Genomic DNA, 13,296 nt, shown 5'->3' with positions numbered 1-13,296 from the left:
AGGGAAACGGTTAGTTTTATTGGGATTTGGAAGAAAGAGAGAAGACCACAAGGAAGATGAGAACGCCATTGTTTGAATTACCGGCGTGTGAGTGATAGTGGGTTGGTTTTGAAGTGTTTATTATCCAGGAAGGATAAGATAGCATCTTCCATCCTGATTCTCCTGGGTCCCACTTTTCAAAGTTAGTTACTCTATTTGCAAATTAATTTTTTAATTTTATTTGTAGTTCGTTATATTATTAATAATATTTAATTTTCATAATAATTATTACTAAAATCGCGTATAAAATTATTATTCATAATATTTAACTTTTAATAATTATTATTAAACTCACGCATATTATTGATAATATTATATATAAAACTTATTTCATATAAACTCTTTCTTATTTTTACTTCATATATGATTTCTCATTTTCTCCTAGCAATGCTAGTTGCACCCCGACATCATAGTTACATGCTCTTTTATGTTTTTTTATTTTTTTATAGGACATAGTTACGTACTTACATTACACCTTGCTAACACAAATTAATTAGATAAACCATGGTTCTATATGGGTAAAATATCTTCATTTCATAAAAGAGGTGAAAATCAATATTAGTGAGTACATTTTAGGTTGTCTTTCTTTCTAAAGTTATGGATACATTATTTATGATTAAAGGTTAAAGAAGAGAAAGATTCGAATCCAAACTTGATTGAAATAAAAAATATTATTATAATAAATTAATTGGTAATTTTAATCATTTCAAAAATATAAATCATTAACAATAAATTAAAATTAACTATGTGGTTTCTATTAGGTTTGACATAATTAATAGAGTGTCTAGACTGATTTTAATTAGCTGTGAGTAACTTATCTACCATGGTTATAATGTGGTCTAGGCTTCACTATATTATTATAGTTTTTGGGTTATGGAATAAAAAGGCACGCTTTTCCAAGTTAGTTTTGAAATAAAATATGTTTGAGTAGAGGAGTGTTAAAATGAATTTTCACTTAATTTAAACATATATTTCCCCTAAAACCCGTATCCTCGTAAATAATTTTATAATTTTTGTGTTTGTTTTAACTTTAACACATCGCCACTAATAGTATTCAACCATCACTTCGACTACTATCAACTACCACTAGGAACACAAAAAACTACCATCGACCACCACTCTAACTAGTGATTTCCCTTCCAACCAGACACAAGTCATTACTTCAACCACTGTCTTTGACCATTTCAGCCTCTATTGCCATTACATTAAAAACTGCATACCATCACTCTAAGTACCACTTTCGACTGCTTTAGAGCTCCAACCTCGTATGGACACCACTCTAATTCCCTGTCGACCACCTTTAACTATCGACAGTCGTCACTCCAACCACCTATTTCAATTACTTCATTTCCTATTGGCTGTCATTATGATTCATCATAACCATTACTGCAACATCTATCAGCCACTGATGAGATACCACAATTGATCGTTGAACACCACTATAACACCCACTTGTCGCTATATTTGACAACCATTATTGTTATCAAATTGTGTAAATGTCCAACTCATTCCCTCTCTTTTATACGGTGTATCAATTTGGTAATACATTTTTTTAAAAAAATTCATTGATCTCTCATTGAGTAAAAAGTTATAATCATATTAGATTAAAAAGTCATATCCATTTTAACATATTTTTTGTCATATTAGATTGATCTTAAAACTACTTATAAGTATTAAATTGGCCCAATCGGATATTACATATTTAATATCAATTTGATTTATCAATTAAGTTTTACGGTTAACAAATACAATAAAAAACGACTAATTTCACAAAGTTTTTGCAAAGTAAATGACTAATTTAAACAACTTATTAATGAACCACCATCAGAAAATGTGGTTATCAATGAGCCAACAAATAAAATACATAAAATGTTTTTTTCCTACTTAACCGAAAAATTATCATCGTGATTATTTCGATATAAAAATTGTTGCAATTTGTTCTATAAATACAACAACTCATGTAATAATTATAGAGACAGTGATATATTGAAGTAGGAATTCACACTCATAGCATCTTGTCTTTTTTTACATTTAATGTGGGTGAATTTTGCTATAAAACTCTTTTAAACAAGAAAACTGACTTAACAAGGTTCACAAGAAGTAAAAGTAATTATCATTACTTTGTTTGCTCAAAGCAATTATTATAATTTTTTTTGGTTAACAAAATTTTTCGTTTATGTAAAATTTGAAATTTCATTTTTGTTTCCTTTAAATAAAAATTACATGTTTTAGTCTTATCAAATTATTTTACAATTTGTTTTAGATTTTGTTGAAATAAAACATATTTTAACTTTTAAAATTTTAAATGATGTTTTATAAGTATGTTTAGAACATTATCAAAAGTTCATTCACACAAATATATATATTTTTTAACTTATGATTAATTAAATATAAATTTTTAAATATCATAGGTTCAAGATTATGTTCAATATTAAAGTCCTTAAAATATCAACATATAATTTAATTTTGAAGTTTATTTTTTGTGGAAGAATTTTTTTATAGTGTTATAAACATATATGCAAAACAATCGTTCAAAAACACATGTGAATGTTTGAACCTATTTTAAAATTGCTTCTATAATGATTTTGTAAGACTAAAATATGTTTTATTTATTATAGAGACTAGAAACAAAATTTTGCAGAGACAAAAAAGTTTATTTAACCCTAATTTTTATTACCTTATCTCTATAAATAAACTATCTCTTCATATTTTTATCATCTTACGAAATTAGCCTCCCATTTAAAAATCATTTAATTTTGGTCAATCTCTCGATTTTTTGGATGCAAAAATGTCAATCAACACATTTAAAATAATGTGATATACAATATCATGAGGTATGATAATCCAAATTGATTAAATATCTACATGTCATTAATTAAATTACAAAAAAGATGATTTCTAAAGTTAAAAATGAAGTTTTTATGGAGTCTTCTTGTAATCATATCATAGATACTGATGATTTCACATTATCATATTGTATGTCCCGTCAATTAAAGTATGACATAGATATTTATTTGTTAAAGGAAATTTAAAAATAATTTTGATTTTCAATAATTTAGATATTTATTATTCGAGTTTTTACATGATAAAAATCACATTATTTTAAAAATGTATATTTCAAAAATAATCTTTTACGAATAACTTATCAAAAATATTTTCATTTTAATCAATTTTTGAAATTTAATTATCCAAAAAATTTATAACAAATACATAAAATACTTAAAATAATATTTTAAGATAAACTATCTAAATCAATTTTTTTTATTTAAAATTTTATTTTTATTTTTAAAATATTATAACAAAGATATAAAATAATATAAAATCATTCCTAGAAAAATCTTAAACAAACATACCTATTATCTTTCACCTTTAACTTTTTTACCGGGTTATTTTTTATTTAATAAAAGAATAAATATTTGTACACATATAAAGAAAAGAGATATATTGATACAAATATATTTTTTCTTCTAATTTTGTCATTTATTTAAGTTATTTCATCTATATTTTACCATTTTTTATTACAAATTCCTAACTTATGTATATATTATATCTTTTTAATTATATTATATTTTTTAGAGAGAAAAAACCAAATGCTTATGACAAAAATTAAACAATATTTTAACATATTTGTTTTTTACAAAACACATTTTAACAATTAAAACCCTTAATTCAGCAAAACTCAGCTTTACCCTTCATATCAGAAACGAGTCGCAGTGAGCTCAATTGGCCGTGAAAACCAAAACCTTGCCGGAAAACGTTTCGGACTTGCTCGCCGGCCGCCACAAACAGTGAGAAATTTATCTAGGTTTTCATTTTTTCTTTATTTTCCGAAATTTCCTTCCCTCTCTTGTAGCGTGCGAAGGAGGCGATTTGCAGCCACTGCAATAGGTAGCGCATCAGAGAATTGCGTTGCAGCAGAGCTTCGCACCGCGATTGCGTGCTTAACCGGTGCAATTATCAGATCTGTTGCATTGTTGCGGTTTCACTTTAGGCTTGTCTTATTTACTTCCAGATCTGTTGCATTGTTGTGTCCGGACCTTCAATTTTATTTTATAATCTACCAATTGCACAATGCGGGCTCTAATTTGATTTTTCTTTTGTTGAATCTTTTGAATTAATGAAGACTTGATGGGAAAAGAGAACCAATTATCAGCTATGGAAGTCGATGATCCAAAATCAACGAATTCCGATCAGATACTTCCCAAATTCTCTATAAACGGTTGGTTTCTCTTCTCATTCATTCTACAATTCCGTTTTGCTTACTTTAATGACCTATCCATCCGGATACCTGACACCCACACCGGTGATAATTTGAGAAAATGAATAAATTGAATGTAATCAAGGTGTCAGTATCGGTGTCAGTATCTGACACCAAAACTGTTGGACACTGGGACACACATTCAATCAGATGTGTCGGTGATGTATCCTATGTGTCTTACTAATGAAAAAGAGGATACATCATTTGAAGATTGGTGTAATTTAACATTTTATTTTTAATTTTAAATTTATTACAGTATTGCAGCTCTTAAAATCCGCACAAATGCAGCATGGTTTGCGCCACGGAGATTACACCCGCTATCGGTATGTATTTTCATTGTTGGTAACAGGATCTGAATTTATTTTATTGCTCTCTGTACAAGTATTTTTCATCCCAAACAAATGAACTGTACCAGTGACAGTGGCTGGGATAGGTTCTGAATGCTGTGGTTAACAATTTTCCTTTATATAATTTGTGCACATTTTTGGTGCTTCAAGTTTTCTGGCATTGTGGACTAACCATTTGATTAGTGTGATAACTGCAACTTATGGAAATCATCTGTTTCAGATGCTGCTTTAGCTAATACGTTCAAATATCTATAGATTGGTAAATGGTAATAGATGTACTTTTTTCCTTAACACTGTAGGAGGTATTGCTCAGCTCGATTGAGGAGGTTGTATAAATCTTTGAAGTTTACCCATGGTCGTGGCAAATATGCAAAAAGAACCTTAACCGAGTCTAATGTCACTGAAGTAAGGTATGCTTTGCTTACTGTACTCTCTTCTCTCATACAAGTTGTGGAACTTTTGTAGTTGAGTTAATTTGAAATTGTCTTATAGAAGGAAAGAATCTTAGAAAGAATTATTTGTTTCAATTGGCTGTTAGGCTTAACTATCTTACATTACTATCAAAATATTTCTGGGTTCAGTACCCAAAATAAATTATTTCTGGGTTCACTTAAGAATAACAGTCATGATACTCACGTAGCAATTAGAATGAATACTGACAAATCTTAAATTTTTTTAATGATATTAACTTGTCAAATGATCTAAGGTTGACATACCTGACTTGGGGAAAAAAGATGCAGAACTCTAAGGTTGATTATCTATCTCCTGAAATAGATGCCCATTCAGTATATCGCCTCCCCTGAGGTTCTCCGCGCCTTTCACATTTTTTACCCATTTCATACCTGACTTGGGGAAAAAAGATGCAGAACTCTAAGGTTGATTATCTATCTCCTGAAATAGATGCCCATTCAGTATATCGCCTCCCCTGAGGTTCTCCGCGCCTTTCACATTTTTTCCCCATTTCCCGACAAGCATCCTAATATTTCTTTTTGTGATACACATTGGTAGGCCAAGTTTCTGGGGAGAGTGTAAGCTGATTGGTAGTTGTTACATCTTTTATTTGTTGAGTAATAATTTTCCCTGTTCTCTCTCTTGAACAAGAACAATCACTTTTTGATTTCTTTCACTCTTTCTTAGCATTTCTATCTTGCATATTTTATGCATGTTGTTGTCTAAATCTGATATCCTCCCTGCCTTAATATGAAACCATCATTTAGACCTTGGTTCGTCCTCTTTCTTCTTTTTGTTTTTTTAAATGTTTTGCTATATTTGGGAATTGAAAAATAAACATTATTTGTCTGGCAACTTTTCAGATTATCTATGCATGGTTAAATTGGAATTTACTTTTCAATTCAGGTTTCTTCACGTGATTCTCTATTCGGCAGAGAGAGCTTGGAGTCATGCCATGGAGAAAAGGCAGCTTCCGAATGGACCAAATGCTTCTCAGCGTATCTATCTGATTGGTAGGTTGCGGAAGGCAGTAAAATGGGCTACTTTGTTTTCACAATTGTGTGCAGTCAAGGCAGATTCTAGAACATCTTTGGAAGCTGAGGTGAATCTTTTTATCAGTATTGCGACATAGGCCTGTGGCGATGATTGTTACTTCCATCAAATGATTTATTTTAAACTTAAAAAGAGTATTTATTCTCTCTCTTTTTTGCATTCTATTTCCCACTCCTTTCTTTTGGTAGTCATTTTTCAATCACAGAAGATCAATTAGCTTTTCAAATGTATATAGATCTTTTAATATACAGAATCAAATATGTTGGTTTTTGTTTTTTAAGGCTTTTTATAGTTATTGTTGGGTTTGTTTCTTTCTGGAATAATGTGATATTTCTGAAAGTAGAGCATTACATGTTATGAAACCTTTTGAAAAAGTTGTAATGAATTAACATATAATAACATTGAAAAAATGTTGCATCATTTTCGAATCAGTAAGAAAATTTATAGGTTTTACTTCAATACCTTGATTTCAAATTGGAAAGTTTTGCCTCTTATTTTTAAGATCATCCACGAATTTAGTGCAAAATTGGAAGGTTGAGAATAATTTTAAAAGCACTTTGGAGACCATATTTAAACCTACAGCAAGTTTTAGGAATTAAAATGTATTTTTTCTATCAAGATATAGTGTTATATATAGTGGTTGGTTCCAAGTTAACCTGTATATCCTATTTTGTTTTTTTAATAATTATTTATCAAGTTTAGGAGTCCTTTTTTTAAAAAAACATGCTTTGATAGTTTACTCTTTTTATTTTTTTGAATATATGGCAAACAATAATTTTTTTGTTGATGAAGAATGAAAATGTTTCTCTTTCGTTTGTTACTGATTTTCAGGCTTATGAATCTTATATGAAGGGGAGTTTGTTGTTTGAGCAAGATCAGAACTGGGATGTGGCTTTAATGCACTTCAAAAGTGCTAGGTACATATACTATGTCTTCTTGATTTATACTTACTGCCACGAAAAGAAGATGAAATAATTTTCTCTTTAGAAAAGAGACAAAATAGGAGCAAGCTTATGCTAGGTTGAATGAGATCTTTGTGTAAAGAATTCAAGTCTTTGCCTTTTTGAGGCAATCACTTGTTTAGTGTGTGTTCGCTGATCAGGCACACCAAAAAGTCTCACATTGTTTGAGAGTCGAGGCCAAGGGTGTTCGGGTACACTCTCCTCTACCCACTAAGACACCTTTTAACTAAAGATCAAACCGTGAGGGCTCACATCAGACCCAAAACAGACAATACCTCAAGAAGCAGTGTAGCGGACTTGAGGTTGAAACATTGGTGCTAGAAATAGGGCATAAGCCACACTCGAGGGCTAAATAGGGCGTCTTAGCCTCGACTGGGGACACTATTGTTTTGCTGCACCCAAAAACCTCACATTGCTGGGAATCAAGACTAAGATGATTTATAAAAATCCAATATCCTCAACCCAATGATGTGTCTTTTAACTAAGGACGCAATCATGAGGGTTCATATAAGACCCAAAACCAACCATACTTCAGAAAAGCGGTGTGGCAGACTTGAGGTGGGAACAGTGTGTGTGACCTAGCATACTAGCTTTTGTTATGCTTTTGCTGACCTTGCTGAGTTTTTAACCATTATCATATTTATTAGGGCTGTATACGAGGAATTAGGGAAATATGGAGATCTGGATAACCAAGTTTTGTGTCGTGAGCGGGTTGAGGAACTAGAACCTAGTATCAGATACTGCCTACACAAAATTGGCCAGTCAAATCTACAAGCCTCTGAACTATTAAACATTGGCGATATGGAAGGACCTGCACTAGACCTTTTTAAAGCTAAACTAGAGGTCAGTACACATTTCATTTGTATAAATTATTTGAGATAAAGGGAAAACAAGTAATGTGATATCCATATATTTGCAAATCAGTATATTCAAATATTTCTGATGAGAACATGTTGCATTGAAGTAGAATTTCATTTTCGTGTTTATTCAACAGGGAAGCACACAATCTTGCACACACAAGACGATCTTTTTAATGTTAATAAACTCTTGAATAGCCTATTTTCACACTCAAGATCTCCCAATGTTTTAAAACCAGAAGAAAATCTGATTCAACTTTTGATGCTTGGTTTCTTCTGTTTTGTTAATAGGGTTAATCCTGTAATACACAATATTCTGTCCCCCTGCAATGGGTCCCTTACGTAGAAAATTGTGTACTTCCTCGAATGCATCATGCGCAGTAGTCACATTTGCTTTTTTTTATTTTTAAGTACAATGTTTTATCTTTTACAATTTTCCACGCAAGAGTATTAATCAGTTTTACTACTTGAATCAATTGCTTGTTATTTTGAAAGATAACTTAGTATTTGTACCAGGCTGCCATGGCTGAGGCAAGATCTCAACAAGCTGCTTCCATGACAGAATTTAATTGGCTTGGCCATAGATTTCCAATATCAAATGCCAAAACAAGGGTTGCCATTTTGAAAGGTTGGTAGCTTTCCTAACATAAACTTTAGACGGCTAGTAAATTGAAAATTAAATAATCTATTGATCAAACTTAAAAAGGATGGACTGAGGGTCGTCACCTTTTCCCCTCATGTATGTAATCACCTAGTGGTCTCTTTTGTCCACTCTGCAAAATGGAATTTTGTATCGGAATCTTTTTCCTTCTGTGTTTTCTTTCATGAGCATGCTATGATAAAATTGATTGCAAATGTTCCTGGACTAGATTGCATGTGCTGTGTTGTGATAATTTAGAACTTCGCTTTTACCCTTGTGGAGATTGGTGATGCAAAATCTGGACATATTTTTGTTCTATTAAATATATGCTGAAAATGTCAGCGTGAAGAACTTGCTGTGCCACTGTGTTACTAATATAGTTTTATTAGTATATTTGATATTCATTGTAGATCTGTAGTAGATCAGCTGAACACAACTACTTGGGGTAATATAGTTTGGCCAATCGAAATTTATTTCTCTGATCCCTGGACTAGTGGATTTTATTTCTGAGTTGTATACCTTGGCTGACATTTATGATGCTCCTTTTGGTGTTAAACTGAATTTACTTGGTAAATGTAAAAAACACTAATCCATTCAAATAATATATTTGTAACAGGGTGTGAAATTGTTCATGTGGATGTCAGATTCATTCAAAGGAAACTAACAATTATTTTCAAACCCAACTGTTGATTTTGTTGGAATTGATTTTCCCAGTTTTCAATTTACATTGTCAAAATTTGTTTGGAAGTGAATTTCTAGCAACAGTTGTATACAGTTTTTTTTTTTCTAATTTGTTTCTTGATAAGTATATTTATCAATTCAAACATACATTTCTTCATAGTATCAAAAGGGGGAATGGTTACTGGAGTTGACATCACTTTTATCTGTTCATACAAAATTCAAATCCTCTATTGTTTGGGATTCATGAACCATTCATTAATTTGTTTTTGGGATTTTTTTTCTTTCTTAAAAATATATTTGGTTGTATGATTTACTTCACCATATTTTAACATGTGACTTTTCTTTTAAATATAGTTCAGCTTAGTTTAACTACATGAAGTAATGTTTCTATCTGAATAACTTTATCAGCCCAGGAGCTGGAGAAAGATATACATGGTCCGTTGGCAGAAAATATTTCAGCAGACAAAAGACTGGTTATTTTTGACAAAATCTTTTCCGCATACCATGAAGCTAGAGGCTTTATTCGGGCTGATTTGGTATTGGAAGTTACTTGAATTATTGCTTTTAGTTATGAATCATCACCAAATATTTTTAGTTGTTAGGCAGAGTTTTTTATGCTTTTTGGTGTTAAAAATCTGTATTATACACCGGTTTTCTTTATCTACTTTTATTATTTTGTGCATTTTAGGCCACTGCAGGAAGTGCAGAAAGTGTGAAAGATGATTTGAATGGTCTTGATAAAGCTGTCAGTGCTGTCTTAGGGGAAAGAACCATTGAGCGCAACCTCTTGTTGGTCAAGGTTGCAAAAAGTAAACTTGCAAAGCGCAGTGATGATAAAAATGAAAAAGTTACCAAACCTGAAGAGCTTGTTCGCCTATATGATCTCTTACTACAGGTTGATCTCCATGTTCTGTTTGTGAACTTACATTAATTGATCGCATTTCTTTGTAAAGATCCTCCAAGCTGCTGCCTTTTGTTTCTTTAATGTCAGTTGATTAGCTCCTCAAAGGGAATGACAATTTGTATGGATAATTTCTTTGGCAGAATACATCTGATCTATCTGATTTAGTCAGTTCTGGAAGGGACCAAAAATCAGAAGAAGTTAGCTTTGCTGAAGAGTGTTCATGCAAAACTTTGGCTTTTCGAGCAGAAAGGTTTGCTTGCTAGGAGCAAATATTTTTCTTCCTGATTTTAAAGATATCTTTTCTTAAGTTGTTTGCTTCCTAAATGTACTTGCCCATGTATACCCATGTTATTTTCAGCTTTTTCTGGAAACCAAAATGTTTAACTTTCTACTGTAAAAATGAAATCTGTATACTGATAGCACTGCAGATTAAATTCAAGAAAGTTAATCACAATTCAGAACATGTTATAGATATTTACAGACAGTTTGAATTCTCTCATCTTTTGAGTTATTTATTGTTATCTTTCAACAGATGATTATAGGTCAACCTAGTATTATAAAGCTCCCATCCCGGTAGAGTTAGGGGAAAGGTCAAACCCAGTGTGTCGGTCATCTCTTATCAGATGAATAGACTTGGGAATAAATATTGAAGTGGTTTACTCATCAGTTAACTGCAACATATTCAGATATTATGTTTATTGTTTGGTTAATGCCTTGATGTTTGCAAAAGCAAAATTAAGCTTTTGTCTCTCTTAGGGCCCCAAGGGTGGGGCAATTGAGTAGTAGGTGGTGATTACAGTGCTGCTGTCTCTACAACCAAATCTGTATGTTTTAAAGAGATATTGCCACCTGAACTAAAGAATACTTACGACTTATGTGCACTGTGCAGGTGCTTTTATGTTGCAAAGTCATACAGTGTGGCTGGAAAGAGGGCCGAAGCATATGCTTTGTACTGTCGTGCTCGTAATTTAGCTGAAGATGCCTTAAGAAAGCTTCAAATGTTAGATGGCAATAGTAAGGTAATTTTAATTGTTTTTTAAGATCAGACGCCATGACTATCATCTGCGTTGTGATAATTTTTCAAATGATGATTTTGGTATAGTTTGCACTCTGAAATTTGCTTCGTTTCATATTCCATTATAACTTTCATAACATGGAAACACTTGGTAGACCCTGAAGTTGAGTGTGAAATCAAACGTTGTTGCCATGTTGGCCTGAAAGAACTAAAAAATGCCCATTATATTATGATCTCCACCACCCAGGCGTAGATCCAAAGATGATAAACTGTTGGGCTTGTGGTTTACTCAGACAGTCAGAGGAGATCATTGTACAAGTATCCTGTTTCTAACTTCACACTAAGAACTTTAGGATTTGCACAGCGTTTTCAAGCTATGGAAGTTAATTGCTTCATTTTTTTTGTCACATAATCTCCTAAGTTGAGAATATGCTTGGATTTTTGTTGGGTAAATGATTGCTGTTTTTTATTTGTATTTATTAACTCATACATTAAAAACCTCACATTTGATTGATTGCTAGTGTATTTTCTTCTAACTTGCATTTATTTTCCTGCGATTTCGATTTAGCAGACTATGATAAAAGAATTAGATGTCTTGTGCAATGAATGCCGTTCCAACAGTTGTATAGAACATGCATTGGGGATCATGGAGGAGAAGAGGACTCAAGAGAATATCTCCGAAGGAATCTCCAATATATCATTGACTGGAGCTGAGCGGGTACACAACTTTCTACTTCTCATGTGATATTTTTTTCTAGGGTCATGCATTATCCATATGGGATTTGGGAAGTTTTGACTTTTGACTCCCTTAAATTTGTCTCATCCCTGTAGACAATAATAGTATTTGCATGAACATTTATTGATATATTCTTGACATGTTTCCCTACCTGTTTCAGTTGGAGAAGTTCCTATTGGAGAAACTTGATGTTTATGAATCTGCTGTGGGTGATTCAAATGTGAAATCTGCACCCCGCATTGCAACCTTCCCTCCAGCTTTCCAGGCAATTTCTCGTAACCCTATTGTGCTCGACCTGGCTTATAACACCATTGAATTCCCAGACATTGAAAATAGGATGAAGAAAGATAAGAGAGCAAAGGGCGGCTTTATAAGTAGAATATTTGGATGAGTATACTTGATTAGGTGTTTGGTTCTTTAAAACGAAAAGTTCTTGAAAACTGATCGGGTAGTTTACTTTGTTGAATATTATGTTGAATTTTGAGTTGATATAAAAATTTTGAGTGGTCTAGATATTTGGAAATTTGCAGTGGAGATATTGTTTTTGGTCACCGGTTTTTATTTTGTTACAATCACTGAAGTAGGATGGGATTTGCTCCCAAAAGAAGTTAACTGCAGTTATATTTACAAAAAAGTACTATATACTATTTACATTTTGTATGTATTCTCTGGTTTTGATTATGTGTTGCCTTTATCTATTCATCACACGCGATTTTCGGAAGTGCTATATATTTTTAGGTGACGAAGGATATAACGAGGTTGAATATGCAAATATGTTTTTCAACTCAAATTGGTGAGAAAAACTGAACAGCTGTCATGTTTTATATATATATATATATATATTTGCTAATGGAATATTAAGCGAAACTTCATCTGAGTTAATGAAACTTCATATGAAAATTCTTTGTAAAATTTAGCAACTTTCTATTGGTTATATTAATTTAGTAATCTCTTGTAGTTAATGAAACTTCATGTTTCCTTTTTTGCCCATTATATGCTCTTTTCGATCTTACATATAAAAATAAATAAAAAAATCAATAAAAATTGATGTATGTGATTTAAAATTTGAATCAAATATATTAAATTTATTGATCCATTTTTCTATTTATATTTTGAAATAAAATATAAACAAAATTAATTACGGAAAAATTGATAAAATTGATTTTAATTTTTAATTAAATATAATTATTTTTCAATTATTTAGAAAATATAATCCATGCAATGTGAATCGGAAGTTTAGGAGACTGAAGTAGATGACCCATATTCATAAATGAATGTACACAAAAGAGAAACATAACATTTAATGCAAAACAATGTTTTTTCGCAAAATCCGTAACAAAAGGGATACCTAGTT

At 31.6% G+C, this 13,296-nt stretch overlaps 2 protein-coding genes across 3 annotated transcripts in view; one reads left to right on the top strand and one right to left on the bottom strand.

Annotated features, from left to right (window-relative positions):
• Window positions 1-133, bottom strand: part of LOC101499084 (magnesium protoporphyrin IX methyltransferase, chloroplastic) — a 2,995-nt gene extending 2,862 nt beyond the window's left edge. The window contains exon 1 of the mRNA XM_073370089.1: window positions 15-133. Within this exon, the coding sequence (XP_073226190.1) occupies window positions 15-69 (55 nt within the window). The 5' untranslated portion in view covers window positions 70-133. The remainder of the gene's footprint in view (window positions 1-14) is intronic.
• A 3,536-nt stretch (window positions 134-3,669) lies between these two features.
• Window positions 3,670-12,623, top strand: LOC101498515 (uncharacterized). Of its 2 annotated transcripts, none has more exons than XM_004503747.4 (14): window positions 3,670-3,827; window positions 4,163-4,258; window positions 4,554-4,620; window positions 4,944-5,054; window positions 6,001-6,196; window positions 6,979-7,064; window positions 7,757-7,952; window positions 8,483-8,594; window positions 9,696-9,823; window positions 9,976-10,182; window positions 10,332-10,441; window positions 11,081-11,210; window positions 11,778-11,924; window positions 12,103-12,623. In XM_004503747.4, the coding sequence occupies exons 2-14, from the start codon at window positions 4,168-4,170 to the stop codon at window positions 12,331-12,333; spliced, it is 1,812 nt and encodes a 603-aa protein (XP_004503804.1). In that variant the 5' UTR covers window positions 3,670-3,827; window positions 4,163-4,167; the 3' UTR covers window positions 12,334-12,623. The 2 variants fall into 2 exon arrangements, with proteins under 2 accessions (XP_004503804.1, XP_004503805.1); XM_004503748.4 differs by having other exon boundaries at window positions 3,694-3,844.
• The last annotated feature ends 673 nt before the right edge of the window (window positions 12,624-13,296 follow it).

This window comes from Cicer arietinum, chromosome 6 (genome assembly GCF_000331145.2).
Source record: "Cicer arietinum cultivar CDC Frontier isolate Library 1 chromosome 6, Cicar.CDCFrontier_v2.0, whole genome shotgun sequence".
In the NCBI taxonomy this organism is placed as follows: domain Eukaryota; kingdom Viridiplantae; phylum Streptophyta; class Magnoliopsida; order Fabales; family Fabaceae; genus Cicer; species Cicer arietinum.
Note: the sequence above shows the minus strand (reverse complement) of the source record. Positions and strands in the feature narration are given on the sequence as shown.